Below are 16,883 nucleotides of genomic sequence, written 5' to 3' on the forward strand. Positions count from 1 at the left end.
CTCATGAGGTAAAATATAAATGTTGTATTTCTATTCATTATTAAGGGCTCCACTTACAATTATTGCAGCACGTTTGCCAAAATTTGGGACACTATAGTTTAACCCCCTGATAAATTATAATTTTACAATTTTCTAGCAATAAACATGGAAAATGTGAGCGAGAAACAGCAGATACTGACTTTGAATAGTCTGATGTTGCCTAACAAATCTGACAACACAAACTGGAACTAACATTCAATTTTAAAAATGTAATTTATTATTGTTGTTATTATTATTTTTAGAAAATATAATAGTAGTGAGATACTTGAAAGTGAAGACATTACAATGCATGAAGGAAAACAAAAGGATTTTCAACAGTCTTAACATTTCAAATGTCTATGAAAAAAATGACCTTCAGTTTTGAGGTAATTACAATATTTCAGTCCTTTTCTGTAAACTAGTAAGTTACTTCTATTTTATATTGATTAACCCCTACTTGTATATAATTACCAGTGATACTCTAACATTTTAAAACAAACCGATCTATTGTTTCTGGCCGGTGTAACAGGTTTCTAGAAATCTGGTTACAACTAAATCAATAATTAAATGCTACACAAAGATAAAGATATGTGCATAACATATTAAAGCCAGCTTCTTTTAGTGATGTTTAGTATTAGGTGTTGTGCCAGTGTTGATACTGTATTATAGTCAAAAACTAAAACAGATGAATAAGGTTCTGAAGGTATGGCATGATGAACCAGCCAATGAACCACCCAGGACTTGAGCCGCAGTAAACAAGACTTGTGTTTACACACAACAAAACCTCTCAAAACAGAATGCTACCTCCTGAAATGACATATAAAATCAGATTTTACTGCTTGCCCAAATTTCAAATTCTTCTGCATTGAAACCCAAATTAATTCACCATGCTTTCTTTTGCTATAAATGATCATACACCCAAAATTAATGGCAAAGTTTTTTGATATGTAAAAAAAGGACTCACAGGCTCTGTTGGGATCAACAGTAAGCAACTGTTAAACTGTAAGTACAATACACAGACAGTTTAATTTTTAACATTGTGCTGTGCAAACTGTTGATGTTTGGCCGATCACAACTAGAGACCTATGAAAAAGAAAAAGCCTACATAAATCAAGTGATAAGACTTCAGACCAGGAACACCACGCACACTGATAGCACCACTGCAAAGATCGCCACACCGCACAGCATCATTGCCGCAAACATCTGGCTACGACTGCAGAAGCTTTGAGCTGCCTCTTCATCGATGGACAGCAGTGCTAGTGAGGCGCTGTCAGTGCTAACAGGGTCAGCGTACTGAGGACCCAGTGCCTCCACAGTCCAGCGCAGCACGTTGACTTTCAGCTCCATGTCTTCCAGTGTCCGGTCCACCTGTGCGATCTCTTGCTCCAGCTGACTCTGCTCCTGACCCTCCACGCTGGACGTCTGGGTACCGTCACCTGCCTCCTGCAGGTCAGGCAGGCTCAAGGCCCGTGCCGCCACCTCTGTTGTCCCCCCTGTTTAAGCAAATACATGTGACACTTCATATATTTGAGAAACGTACAGACGTAGTCAGAAATAGTCTAAAATAATTTGTAATCTGTTAAGAAACTTCTTACAGTTATGCATGCCTACCCTGTATGCCTGTTTGCACCATGGTACTGTTATTGGCCAGGGAAAAGTGCTTGACCATGGTGAAAACTTTGCACATGTCTGCATGTAGGAGCTCCAGACATGAGGAGAACGCTACCCACTGCAGCTCAGTTTCCTTCCTTTCAGTCTCGGGTAACGTTTTATCCCTCAGTCGAGCTGTCAGGTGGTTTCGGCAGGACAGCGCTAGTGTCTGGGCTCGCTCTCGTGTTTGCCGAAGATCACGTCGTAGGCTGGCATTGTCCATGCATCCGCCAATACAGGAGGCTAAGTGCCGATAACATGCCACCACCTGAGTTAGATCAGATCAACTATGATGTTTTGAACTTTAACCTTTGGGAACAATACAATCTACCTTTAGCATTCTTCAATATCTTGGCATATATCTTGTATTAATGATACACTAAAGATATATATATATATATATATAAACTGGGTTTAAAAAACTGAAAAGGTTTGATGGCACAACAGATTTCATACAGAATAACAGATCAAGTATGTAACATCAGCCAAACTGCTCTGAATGAGTTATTGTTAAATATACAATACATACATCTATAATACTAATACAATACCTCACTGACCCAGGTTCAGACACAATAAATGCCTGTTACATCCCAAGTTCTGTAGAGCACATGGCAGGTTGCTTACTGCACAGTTGTTAGGCCTTGTTTTAGACCAAACAACACTGCTTGTGTTGGAAAAACACTTTTACAATTCTAGAAGCAGCATTAAAGGTAATATATAGGAGTTTTCAAAAGAAACTTTGTTTGTTTTTTTAAATCCAATTCAAATTCACCTTTTCAATATGTTTTATTTATTGCAAATATATATAGGCAGAACCTGATTTCACCAAGTACAACATGTTCCTGGATCAACAGGGAGGGATATGGCTAGAAATTTTCAGACAGGAATGTTGTTGTCAAGGAAAATATATTGACTCGGCAAAAATCAGGACTTGCTTGGGGCAAGTCCTCCAACTTATTTTTTTCTCCTCACCATAGATGACACATAATCTTATCTCAGCACTTTTGATGAATGGCTACCCTATTTTTTATTTTGTCATTTCATCTGAATATCGAATTTGATTAAACATCTGAATTTGTGTCTCTGAAAAATAGTGATCTATAACATTGCATTATGTTGTTGTCATATTCAATGAATATCAAGTTTTTGTGTCTATTTGTTAATGAGGGATTTGTGGACATATCAATGTTTTTGGATTTGTGGAGTAAAAGTTATTTTTTTTATTTTGAAGTAAACAAAATATGAATTAGATGTACATTTCAGACATCTTCGCTTTCATTAAAACCAATGTTTTTTTTCCAGTGAAATCATTCAATTGGATTGTCTTACCTCTCTATTAATATTTGACATTTTGTGCTATGACTTAATGTTTTTATTTATATCCTATAATAACACTGGCTGATGCATCATCATCTTACACATGCTAAACTTATAACTAAATATGTTACAGTTCACAAATAAATTTCCATTGATCTTAAGGGGGGCGTCTCCCCCCCTATTGACCCCTATTTCCTGTGTTCTTGTGATGCTGTGATGTTTTATAAGGTTAGATAATTGTTCAGGTTATCAAACATCATTATAGCTAGATTAAGCATTAGTATGAGTGACAAATATTACTGATAATCTGCTTGTCATAAGACGGCTATTTCAGGATAAGCTTTGGAAACTTTTGGGATCTTGTTTTAGTATATGCTGTCTATAGCCATTTGGACTTTAAAAATATGTAAAATGATTTGATCAGTTAAAATGCTGATCATCTTTTAGATGTATTATCTGTATATCTGAAGGGAGCATTAGATTTCCTTTCTGTATTCATTCTTAAAGTAAGTAGATAAACAAAAGCTGCAACCATTGTTGACAACAGAATAGAGTACAGAAAACATAATTTTGCTGTGTTAGAGTATTGACACATGCCTCCACTGCCTCATACTGAAGATAATCAAGCAGTGGAGCGTGGATCATCCCTACTCACAGATAGTGCTTTTTCACCCTAAGGCTTGAGGAACACACCATCATAAGATGCTTTCATGTTCAGCCTGAAAAGGAGAAATGAGGACATGCACATGCTTCGACATCTTCAATCTGAACATCGATAAGTTTGTCATCACGCCAACATACAAATTATGGAAAATAAACCACAACCAATTGTCGACATTTTTATAATCTAATTGATGCGCTCCCCTCATTCTTTATTCTAACACTATAGAACATTTATTTGGGGAAATATATATATATGAAAACTTCAGATGCAAAAATTGAAATTGTCTTCTAAAATGAGCATTTTTATCAAGCACGTATGTTTATGTTCAGTTATTTCACTTTAATGGCAATGAAAATTACCTCTTAATTGCCATTAAAGTGAAATTACTGAACCTAAACATCTGAGCTTGATAAAAATGCTCATTTTAGAAGAAAATTTCAGATGGCACTTATAGGCTTTTGCATCTGAAGTCTTCATATATATATATATATATATATATATATATATATATATATATATATATATATATGCAGGGAAAGATATGAATCAGATTCATTAATCTTTCTTTCCTGTCGGGAAAAATGAATGAATAATGCCATGATTATTCAAAATGATTGGAAAAGATATCACCACAAGGAGGTTTGTTTAGAGGAATGATTCTAATCACTTACTGGATCATTTAATATCTACTCACCTTGGTTAGGGAGTCCACCATTGCTTTTCCTTCTTGCAGTGGCTGTGCTGAAGTTCCATCATCAGCGACCTTGTTGTTAGACAGTGGCATTGGGTTGTTTTCTAAGGTAACAAGGGTGAATTCCTGTTCCAAAAGTTAGCGTATCCCTTCAGAGTCAACAACGCTTATACACCCTTCGATTTAGCTGGAGTAAACTACAGTCCATATTTGAGCTGACTGTCCTGTCTGACCCTGTGACCAAAGTTTAATATATCAGCTCTCATCCAACAAGGATAAAAATCTTAGAAAGTAAAATAAAAATCGCAGGTTTCCAAAAAAGAATAGAAAAAACAGAGAGGCGCGGAGGATTGTGATGTCAAATTCGAGTGTGATAATCCGAGTGATTGACCCCTTTGCACTGAGGCCGTGTGGTTAAGCTCATTATATGCTGCTGAGAGGTGCGGAGATTCTGTGGCCTGGGAATACGTCACTACTTCTTCCAGGAGCCCCCTCTATTTCTCCTATCACTCTCTCTTTCTTCTCTCTCCTTTCTCTTTCTGTGTGTGTGTGCCTGAATGACAGGTCATGCTGGGCCTGAGGGGCAGGTTGTGGTCCAGTGTTTGCTGCAGTTCTTGCAGCCGTCAACCAACACATCGCTTATTTATCATAAAACTACAAAACATTTACTGTAATATATAAAATATAAAATTTTAATCCTGATAAAGTTAAATAAACATAAATATAAGTAATATATATAAAAATAAAAATGTACTCATTGACTAGTCAGGCGATTGTTAGTCTCCTCTGTCTCAGGTCAAATTAGATTAGGGGCATGTTAAATTAATCCCTGAAATATATCTGCTGGATTGGTCTGGTTATCCCATCTTAACCATGACTGTACAGAGCATACAGGTGCAAATCCTTTTTCAACTCATCATATATGGAATATAATTTTGGACAATATATCAATTAATTTGACAAAAAATACAAACACATGAATGTGAGAAGCAATAAGAAAGCATATATTGAATATGCTGTACAATAAATGTATTAACAGGTTATTGTTTTTGTGATTTCTCGAACATCTAGCCTCAGGGTCTAAATCTCTAACTGAGAGATTATAAATCAGATTCTTTTGGCATTTAACATTGGTAGTTTAACATTTGTAGTCTTGTTGGCTGTATATTTCAGATTATGTTATTTAAGAACAAATAATAAGTAGATTTACAGAGTTTGGAGTTTACCCTGTGTACAGTTTAATTAAATTATTTTTGACATTATTACCAAATAATGAAAATTTCACATTTGCTATTTAATTGCTATTTAATTAAACCCTTTATACTGTACAATACAGTTTACAGTTATGAGTTGAATTTCTTTTTTCTTGTACATTTACACAGGTAGATTTTCTTGTACCTGTGAGACAAGGTTGTTTACATGTTCTTTCTTTTATAAAAAAAAAAAGTGAGTTCATCTTTTTTCATTTGTTGTTTCATTTTTGATATTCTATAATACAATGGTAATTTGTTCAACAAACAATAGAGTGTCATCTCATCAGGGTTGACTGTTTAACAGGTTGTTTTTCAGATTTCATCACTTATCTGAGGAGAAAAAGAGTTGGAACAGTTTTAAAACAACTTTTTACAAATAACATTCAAAAATCAATGCATTTTAACGTATTACATAATACATTAGTTATTATGAAACATGATATACCATTTAAGTAACTTGTCTTTTTTACCCTTGAGCTGTCTTAGTTTTGTTGCCATTCGTCCTGGTGAAAGAAAAATGTGAAACATTCACTAAAAAGTTCTTTATAAACACGTTTTTACACAAATGACTCATTCCAGAGTAATTCCACAATTACTGCATTTAACATCAACTGCTTTAAAATAATAAAAACCCCAAGGCCTCCTGGCCTCATCCATAGAGGCTGACAGACTGAGAGTCCTCCTTGTTTTACATGTTAAAAAAATGCTTGTTTATTTTAATCAAAGGTTGCACACAAGATAATCATATTTAAAGAAATAGTTAGCCTTTTGTAATGATTTACTCATCCTCAAGTCATTCCAAACTCATATGCTGTTATTTTTTCCCAGTATGCGGCCGTGTCAATATAGCCTTCAAACTATTTCCTTTTACATTATCCATGTAAAAAAATAACAACATACAGGTTGGTAATGACATGAGTGTGAGTAAATGATGACAGATCCACCTAATTTGATCAGAAAGAAATGTTGCTAAGGAAAATAACTGGATTTAAGGAGAACTTCATATCCCAAGACTGAGACGATACAAAACTGTACAGTGTACAGGATAGATTTATGAGTAATCCACAATTTTTTCAATCATGCGAAATGAAGGCAATGAAAACTTACTTCGGTTTTATTAAATGATGTATGGTTGGTCATCTGTTATGGATGGAAATCAGGACATATATTAAAAGTATGAAAAATTATTGACATTTACTCTGAAAGCCTTTATAGCGCTGTATGTCCTACAAGAGGTCAGATTTATAGTATGATAATAGCATAATTGTGGCTTCAAATATATGTCTATTTAAAGCATAAATGACAATTACCAGCTCAGGTATACTTCCATTAACAGGGTTTGCTTCAGGGCCGTGCTGTGGATATGAGGCAAGAAATGTGGTTTATTCTTTTAAACAGCATTTGTTCTTGCATGTAGAATGTTAGAAGTTATGATGTCTCCATTTTAACGATACAAAAGTAATTCTTTTGTCATTTAACCTGCATTTATGAATACTTTACACAAAAGTGCTATTGCTTGCTTTAAGTTTAGGCTTTTGAAGGCACCTACCTCTGTTGTATTTGTGGCTCCATGTGATAAAAATGTGAAATGGTTAAAAGTCTTGTTTGAAATCTGTGAAAACATTAGGTAGTATTATTATTATTAGTAATAATATTCTAATAATATTGATTTGTGAACATGTGAATATATATACACACACCACACTACCTATTTAAAAGAAGTTTTGTTTGCTCACCAAGGCTGCATTTATTTAATTAAAAATACAGTAAAAACAGTAATATTGTGAAATAGTATTACAATTTAAAATAACTGTTTTCTATTTGAATATATTTTACAAAGTTGAATTTTCAGCATCGTTACTCCAGTCTTCAGTGTCACATGATCCTTCAGAAATCATTCTAATATACTGATTTTCAGCTCATTTCTTATTATTATCAATGTTGAAAACAGTTGTGTACTTTTTTTTCAGGATTCCTTGATGAATCTATTCATTAAAGAAATTAAAGAATCTAAAGTAAAAAATTGTATACTACATGTTTCTTGAGCAGCAAATCAGTATATTAGAATGATTTCTGAAGGATCATGTGACACTGAAGACTGGAGTAACGATGCTGAAAATTCAGCTTTGCCAACACAAGAATAAAATACATTTTAAAATATATATTTAAATAGAAAAGTTATTTTAAATTGTAATAATATTTCACAATATTACTGATTTTACTGTATTTTTAATTAAATAAATGCAGCCTTGGTGAGCAGACGAAACTTCTTTTAAAGACATTAAAAATCTTACCAATCGCAAACTTTAGAACAGTAGTGTATATATATATATATATATATATATATATATATATATATATATATATATATATATATATATATATATTATTATAAAAATTTGTATACATATATTACTGTAAAAATTTTGCAAATTTCTTTTTTTTTATTCATTTTTGTATTGTGCTAGATTTTTAAACGGAAGCTCTAGCGTAAGTTCTGTTCTGCCAGGAAGACTCAATGTTACATCACCAATTAGTTTAGAGCTAGCCAATCATTATCTTGCACTTGGAGTATATAAGATTGCTGACATGTTTGAGTCCGCAGATGCTGACACAAACCTTCACCTCCATCCTCCCCACCACCACCGGTCCCTGTCCATACCTCCCACGGGGTCGGCTATGCCCCTGCCTTCATCTTCAGGCAGGAAATGCAGAGTCCGCAACCCTTATCTGAAGAACTTTCTTACAACATTTTGCTTGCTGATTGTTAATAAATATGGTTGTCACGTTATCTTACCTCCCTGAGTCTTTCTGGTAGAACTTAAGTTTAACAGTTTTGAAAAGAGCATGTAAATGAAAGACTTTGTCATTGAATGCATTTTGTGCCAATGCAATGATAAATGATCCACAGTTTAGCTCACATAGACTGATGTTTTCATCACTGTGTCAAGAGTTTTGAAAAAGTGACTTAAATATTGGGAAATGTGTCCAAGCAACAAAAAACTGCAAGGGTTCTCTCTTGAACTGCACCTCACTTCATTTACTTTTCCCTTCTCTTCATTTTCCCTGATATCTCTCTGTTTCTCCCTTATGTGTGTAGCTACCTTTTCCCCTCTATTTGTTTTTTGTACCTGTAACTTCTTCACCAGAAGGTCTACTATTACGGAAAGAACTGCCTCAACCTTGTTGCAAAACAACCTTATTGTAATTTGTTTGCATTTAATCTTCATTTATTTTAGGAAAATTCAAAGTATTACTATTGTTTTCTTTAAGTTTAGGCTTTTGAAGGCACCTACGTTTCTTGTCTTTGTGGGTCCAGATAAAAATGTGAATTTGTTCAAATCCTTTGTGGTCTCGTCTGATCTCTGTGTAAAAGATAGGAAGGATTATTTGTAGTAGTAATAGTTAGTACTAACAATATTGATTTGTGAATATATATACAACAAATATCTTACTGATCAGTGACTATTTATTTTCAGTCATCACTGAATTATTTTAAATAGTACATATCAGAAAATAGGACATATATTAACTTTTTAAATTACTGCCAAATGTTGTCAGGAGTTGATGGTATTGGAGAAATATCTTTACATACCTTATTACGTGCTTCGAGTGTTACCAAACAGGCACACAGAACACAGATGAACACGTCTGTTTTCATTCTCAGTGAGTTGGAGGTTCTTTAACTGAAATGTCAGCTTTAGAAAAGTTTAGAAGAGTTTGTTTTATATGTCAGACCTTGTTACTTTCACCAGGGAGGAGCCATGAACAAACGGATGGTCATTCAACTGCACACATTCCCAATCAAATTGCAGTAGGGAAGGGGAGTGATTGTGTCTTCCTCACTAAGTGCCTTTTTTGGTTCAGTAGCTTTTTTGACTTAAAATGTCAATTCAAAAATGTACTTTCAAAACACCTCCGGTACACATTTTCATTTTTGAAATCCATCAATGTACCAGTTAATGACGAATGCTATATAATATAGATAGCCTACCGCATTAATAAAGTCGCTGATCGTTTGCAAATAGGTGTCTCAAACTAGAGGTAATCAGAAGTAAAGTTTATATTTGTTGTGGCAAAAATCAACTCTACTCTCTCTGCATAAGAGATAAATCATGGCCAATTGTCTTTCGAAAGTTTTATTTCTTGCAAGAAAGTTCAGACCGTCAACAAAAACACAAGTAGCTGCAGAGTGTAAGACCAAAAATGAAAGCTTCCCTTCACTTTTATATCTCTAAACTAGAAGGCTGAAGCCTCTATCCTTTTAGGGACATGTTTACCACTTCAGTGTTCTTCCACTTGTCACCCTCAGAAAGCATACTTAAGCACTTCTGAGAAAAACAAAATCATTTAACCATAAGCATATAAGTAAAATCATATGGAAATTATACAGAAACTCAAAATTTCCCCCACAATATTGAAAATAAATAATATATATGGATTTAATAATATGCTTGGATTTATTGAGTCGTGTTTAACAATGGTTGTGTTCACACATTGCGGGTTTTCCAAGAACCGGGAAATCTCACACTCATCCAGGCCACAACATTTGGAACTACAGACAACCCAATTTTTTGTATGGCCATTACATAGAAAAATGTCTAAATCCTTAGGCTTGGGCCGTGCAAAACATATTTATCATCAATACAATTTATCAAAACTTTTTTTCCTCTATTTTTTTGTACCTGTCCCGTCTTCACCAGCAGGTCTCAACCTTGTTGCAAAACAACCACCTTATTGTAATTTGTTTGCACTTAATCTTAATTTATCTAGTATTACAGTATGACAATGTGTTGTTATTTTACCTTAAAATGACCCAAGATTTATATTTCAACTATATTTCATAAAAATATATTAAAAAACATTTTCTAAATTACCTAAAATTAGCACAATAATAACTAAATCATGACAATATCTTTATAGAAAAATCCTAATACTTAAAGTCCCACTGAAGAGTGTTGGAACGTGCAGCATTACTCAATGTGTTGACGTAATTTCAACTGAAACAGGAAGTAGACAGGCAATATATCGAAAAGCCACGCCCCTCTTTTTAAATAGCTAATAGTGTTTAGTTTATGTTACAGCTCGCCAGAGCCATTAGACTCAGTAAAACATCTGTTTCCTTCTAACCTCTAACCATTTCTCCTCATAATGTCCTTTGTATTGCTTATATACAGCATTCTGTGCAAAATAAAAACGACCACTTTGTATTAACTTGTGTGTACTGTATGTCAATTTTTTTGTGCTTCCTTGTTGCTCGTTCATCAACTGCACTTTATTTTTCGTGAAGCATTTTGCTGCATGTCAGCTGTGACAAACAGACATCCACTCACATTGCATGTGTAACAGCGGCCAGATAGTGAGAGTTCTGCAGTTAAACCACCGTATACTGACGACCGCTAGAGAACGTGGTGTTCCATGAGAGATGGTCACACTTGAATTGAGCTCCAGATAAATTGTAAAAAAAAAAGAGCTTTAGCTTAAGTCCAGCACTGTTCAACTTATACATAAATGAGTTAGCGAGGGCTCTGGATCAGTCTGCAGCACCTGGTCTTACTCTACTAGATACTGAAGTCAAATGCCTCCTGTTTGCTGATGATCTGGTGCTGCTGTCTCCCACTAAAGAGGGTCTACAGCAGCATCTAGACCTCCTGCACAGCTTCTGTCAGTCATGGGCGCTGTCAGTTAACCCCAAAAAGACAAAAATAATGATTTTACAAAAAGACCCAGCCACCAAGACCAATATCATAGTTTTAAATTAGACAACATGCTCCTTGAGCACACACAGAACTACACTTGGCATTAGCAATTAACAAAGCTGTGAACGACCTGAAGTCTAAGAGCTGACTACACTAACCACAACATGTCTGACTGAAAACAAAAACTTAGCCAGACCAAACCAAATAATTAAAACACAAAAAGAAAAATACCTAAAACATTGGACAGATGCAACAGCCCTACAAAATAAATTGGAATGCTATCTGACCCTAAACAGAGAATATGAATTGATACCTGAGTACAGTGAGTGACCCTAAACTGAGAAAAGTCCTGAGCATGTACAGACTCAGTGAACACAATCTCACCACAGAGACAGGCAGACACAGACATACCTGGCTACCAAAGGAAGAACGGCTGTGTCCCCACTGCATAGAGAATGAAGTGGAAACAGAACTGCACTTTCTGATGTAATGCCTGAAATATGCACAAATTAGGGACACTTTCTATCCCCATTTCACAACTCACCACAAAGACTTCCATCAGAAACCAAATATGGACAAACTCCCATACCTGCTAGGAGAAAGCCCTGCAGCAAGCTCAAATCTGGCTGTCAGGTATGTGAGGTCCTGTCATGATGAAAGAGCCTCCAGTGGGACAGAAGAACTACACAGTATGCCAAGAGACACTTCTATAAATATTATAAGATTGAACATTTTTATTGCAATTTTTATTGCTAGATTTTTTTTCTTCTTCATTATTATGAATTATTATTCATTCTTCTTCTTATTATTATTATTTATTTTTATTGTATATGCTTTGGCAATTTAAAGATTTCTTTCACCATGCCAATAAAGCTGTTTGAGTCTTGAAATCTTGAGAGTTCTGCAGTTAAACCACTGCGAACTGACGCTCGTTAGTGAATGAGGTGTTTAACGTCACTGGTAGTGCATTAGCCTCGCATGCCAGCAGCGATCGGGATCGGGCAGTGGTTCCAGTCCGAGAAGAGTGGTTAGTATTGGAGTGTGAGTTTTGGAGGTGGAGCAATGAAGAGAGGGGTGGGTTTGTTTGGGTTGATTTCAAATATCAACAGTGTTCGTCAGCTACTGCACCTTTAACATTTTATTGCATTATTCATATTTTTGTGTTGTTGTCTACCTTGTTCCCTCCACACTATAAATCGACATGCTTATCTGTCTGCTAAATTATAAAACGTAACTTTACAATAGATGGTAATGATGACCTTTAGCAGACATTATTTTGAGTGATGGTGATGATGATAATGGGGTGCTAGCACTGCTAAAATTTGCTAGCTTAACTAAGTTAACATAGACCTACAGTAGCCTAATTACAGATTAAACAGACCTGCCATTGAAGCCCTGAACGGGTCAGTAATTTTGGTTACATGTCGCTGCTTCTTCTACGAGAGCTTTCCTTTTGCGTTCCCGCTTCATCTCCATCCTCGAGTGAGTCTCGCGCATTGTTCACTCTGTTCGAAACCGTTCGGCGGAGCAGAATCACAGCGCTGCCTGTCAAGAGCAACCGATTCATGATTTATTATCGAATGAAGGATTCGGAAATGGACACTTTAGTACATTGGGCATGCAGTAATACAGGGCAGCGGGCAAAATCAGGACACCGGGAATTGCTCCAAATGCTCCCAATGCAGTCCGGGCCTGGTGAGTCCAGTGGGTGCGAGTTTGTTTATAGAATGTGGTTGTTCATCCCAACGTTACTCCCACAAAGTGTGTGAATGTAGCCGTGTTAGGACTCAAATAAAGGACTGACAAAAGTATTCTGCTGCTGTGTGATAGTGATAATGATAATGCTTGTTTGTTATTTTAAAAATTTGTAGTCTTGTTGGCTGTATATTTCAGATTATGTTATTTAAGAACAAATAATAAGTAGGCCTAGATTAACAGAGTTTGATGAAAATATTATTAGTTTTAACCCTGGAATAACTTACCCTGTGTACAGTTTAATTAAATTATTTTTGACATTATTACCAAATAATGAAAATTGTACATTTGCTATTTAATTAAACCCTTTATACTGTGCAATAATAATAGCTAACACTTGTTTTATCATTCAACATGTACTATTGCAGTCTTTACAGTTATGAGTTGAATTTCTTTTTTCTTGTACATTTATATAGGTAGATTTTCTTGTACCTGTGAGACAAGGTTGTTTACATATGTTCTTTCTTTTATTAAAAAAAAAAAAAATTGTGAGTTCATCTTTTTTCATGTGTTTTTGCATTTTTGATATTCTATAATACAATGGTAATTTGTTCAACAAACATTAGAGTGTCATCTCATCAGGGTTGACTGTTTAACAGGTTGTTTTTCAGATTTCATCACTTATCTGAGGAGAAAAAGTTTTAAACAGTTTTAAAACAACTTTTTACAAATAACATTCAAAAATCAATGCATTTTAACGTATTACATAATACATTAGTTATTATGAAACATGATATACCATTTAAGTAACTTGTCTTTTTTACCCTTGAGCTGTCTTAGTTTTGTTGCCATTCGTCCTGGTGAAAGAAAAATGTGAAACACTCACTAAAAAGTTCTTTATAAACACATTTTTACACAAATGACTCATTCCAGAGTAATTCCACAATTACTGCATTTAACATCAACTGCTTTAAAATAATAAAAACCCCAAGGCCTCCTGGCCTCATCCATAGAGGCTGACAGACTGAGAGTCCTCCTTGTTTTACATGTTAAAAAAATTGCTTGTTTATTTTAATCAAAGGTTGCACACAAGATAATCATATTTAAAGAAATAGTTAGCCTTTTGTAATGATTTACTCATCCTCAAGTCATTCCAAACTCATATGCTGTTATTTTTTCCCAGTATGCGGCCGTGTCAATATAGCCTTCAAACTATTTCCTTTTACATTATCCATGTAAAAAAATAACAACATACAGGTTGGTAATGACATGAGTGTGAGTAAATGATGACAGATCCACCTAATTTGATCAGAAAGAAATGTTGCTAAGGAAAATAACTGGATTTAAGGAGAACTTCATATCCCAAGACTGAGACGATACAAAACTGTACAGTGTACAGGATAGATTTATGAGTAATCCACAATTTTTTCAATCATGCGAAATGAAGGCAATGAAAACTTACTTCGGTTTTATTAAATGATGTATGGTTGGTCATCTGTTATGGATGGAAATCAGGACATATATTAAAAGTATGAAAAATTATTGACATTTACTCTGAAAGCCTTTATAGCGCTGTATGTCCTACAAGAGGTCAGATTTATAGTTTGATAATAGCATAATTGTGGCTTCAAATATATGTCTATTTAAAGCATAAATGACAATTACCAGCTCAGGTATACTTCCATTAACAGGGTTTGCTTCAGGGCCGTGCTGTGGATATGAGGCAAGAAATGTGGTTTATTCTTTTAAACAGCATCTGTTCTTGCATGTAGAATGTTAGAAGTTATGATGTCTCCATTTTAACGATACAAAAGTAATTCTTTTGTCATTTAACCTGCATTTATGAATACTTTACACAAAAGTGCTATTGCTTGCTTTAAGTTTAGGCTTTTGAAGGCACCTACCTCTGTTGTATTTGTGGCTCCATGTGATAAAAATGTGAATGAGTTTGGCAGCTATGTAAAAATAAGGTAGGATTATTATTAGAATAGTACTAATAATACTGATTTGATTTATAGCAGACGCTTTTCTCCAAGCAACTTAAAAATGAGAATAGTAGAAGCAATCAAATCAACATGAGTGCAACAGTATGCAAGTGCTGTGTCAAGTAAAGTAAATCAGCAAAGTGCTCGTATGTATGTATATATATATGGATGAGAGAGAGAGAATAGAAATAGAAAAAAGAAAAGTAAAAATATAAATAAAAAGTAAGTGCTAATATTACTGGGTCAATTGTTGACGAAAAAGAGGTCTTTAGCAGCTTTTTGAAAACGGCTAAAGACTCTGCTGCTCGGATAGAGTGTAGCAGGTCATTCCACCAGCAGGGAACAGACCAGGAGAAGGTCCGTGAGAGTGATTTTATGCCCCTTTGGGATGGCACCACATGGCGCCGTTCACTTGCATAACACAAGTTTCTGGAGGGCGCATAAGTCTGAAGTAGTGAGTTTAGTGAGCCAGTGGTTGTTCTCTATTACTCTTTCTCTCTATATATATTATATATAGATTCAGAATATATTTCAATATGGAATTACTGTGCAAATTTCTTTTCTTTTTTTTTTATTATTTTTGTATTGTGCTACATTTTGAACTTAAGTTTACCACTTTTGAAAAGAGCATGTTAATGTGCAAATTGGTTTGTATAGTACATAAAGTTTTGGTGGAGTTTGTATGAGAAAAAAGCATGTAAATTGAAATACTTTGAATACATTGAATGCATTTTGCGGCAATGCAATGATAAATGATCCACACAGTTTAGCTCACGTAGACTGATGTTGTGATCACTGCGTCAAGAGTTTTGAAAAAGTGACCTAAATATTGAGAAATGTGTCCTAGTGATTGTAAACAACAAAAAATTGTATGGGTGCACCTCACTTCCATTTTCTTTTCCCTTCTCTTAATTTTTCCGGATATCTCTCCGTTTCTCCCTTGTGTGTGTAGCTACCTTTTTTCCCTCTATTTTTTTGTCACTTCTTCACCAGCAGTTACTGTTACAAAAATAACTGCCTTGTTGCAAAACAACCACATTGTTGCAATTTGTTTGCACTTAATCTTAATTTATTTTAGGTAAATTCTATTGCATGCTTTAGGTTTAGGCTCTTAAAGGCACCTACCTCTGGTTTCTTTGTGTCTTTATGTGATAAAAATGTGAAATCGTTAAAAGTCTTGGTCAGGGTTGATCTCTGTGTAAAAATTAGGTTAGTAGCAGTAATAGTACTAATAATACTGATTTGTGAACATGTGAATAAATATATATATATAAAATATCTTACTGATCAGTGACTATTTTCATCATCATCACTATAGTAACTTTTTAAATTACTGCCAAATGTTGTCAGGAGTTGATGGTATTGGAGAAATATCTTTACATACCTTATTACGTGCTTCGAGTGTTACCAAACAGGCACACAGAACACAGATGAACACGTCTGTTTTCATTCTCAGTGAGTTGGAGGTTCTTTAACTGAAATGTCAGCTTTAGAAAAGTTTAGAAGAGTTTGTTTTATATGTCAGACCTTGTTACTTTCACCAGGGAGGAGCCATGAACAAACGGATGGTCATTCAACTGCACACATTCCCAATCAAATTGCAGTAGGGAAGGGGAGTGATTGTGTCTTCCTCACTAAGTGCCTTTTTTGGTTCAGTAGCTTTTTTGACTCAAAATGTCAATTCAAAAATGTACTTTCAAAACACCTCCGGTACACATTTTCATTTTTGAAATCCATCAATGTACCAGTTAATGAGGAATGCTATAATATAGATAGCCTACCGCATTAATAAAGTGATGATCGTTTACAAATAGGTGTCTCAAACTAGAGGTAATAATATACTTGGATTTAATAATATGCTTGCATTTATTGAGTTCATGTTTAACAATGGTTCTGTTCACACATTGC

General features: G+C 34.7%; 1 protein-coding gene across 2 annotated transcripts; it reads right to left on the bottom strand.

The window, feature by feature from the left end:
- Positions 1-427: 427 nt before the first annotated feature.
- rgs9bp (regulator of G protein signaling 9 binding protein) lies at positions 428-9,579 on the bottom strand. 2 transcript variants are annotated; one of them, XM_067402148.1, is made up of 9 exons: positions 9,192-9,579; positions 8,893-8,961; positions 7,146-7,208; positions 6,907-6,951; positions 6,704-6,736; positions 6,067-6,099; positions 4,347-5,926; positions 1,630-1,936; positions 428-1,511 (listed from the first exon to the last, which is right to left on the bottom strand). In XM_067402148.1, exons 7-9 carry the CDS (start codon positions 4,434-4,436, stop codon positions 1,144-1,146), a joined length of 765 nt encoding a protein of 254 aa, XP_067258249.1. In that variant the 5' UTR covers positions 4,437-5,926; positions 6,067-6,099; positions 6,704-6,736; positions 6,907-6,951; positions 7,146-7,208; positions 8,893-8,961; positions 9,192-9,579; the 3' UTR covers positions 428-1,143. The 2 variants fall into 2 exon arrangements, with proteins under 2 accessions (XP_067258249.1, XP_067258248.1); XM_067402147.1 differs by having other exon boundaries at positions 6,042-6,099; positions 9,192-9,575.
- Positions 9,580-16,883: the final 7,304 nt, after the last annotated feature.

This window comes from Chanodichthys erythropterus, chromosome 11 (genome assembly GCF_024489055.1).
Source record: "Chanodichthys erythropterus isolate Z2021 chromosome 11, ASM2448905v1, whole genome shotgun sequence".
Classification (NCBI taxonomy): domain Eukaryota; kingdom Metazoa; phylum Chordata; class Actinopteri; order Cypriniformes; family Xenocyprididae; genus Chanodichthys; species Chanodichthys erythropterus.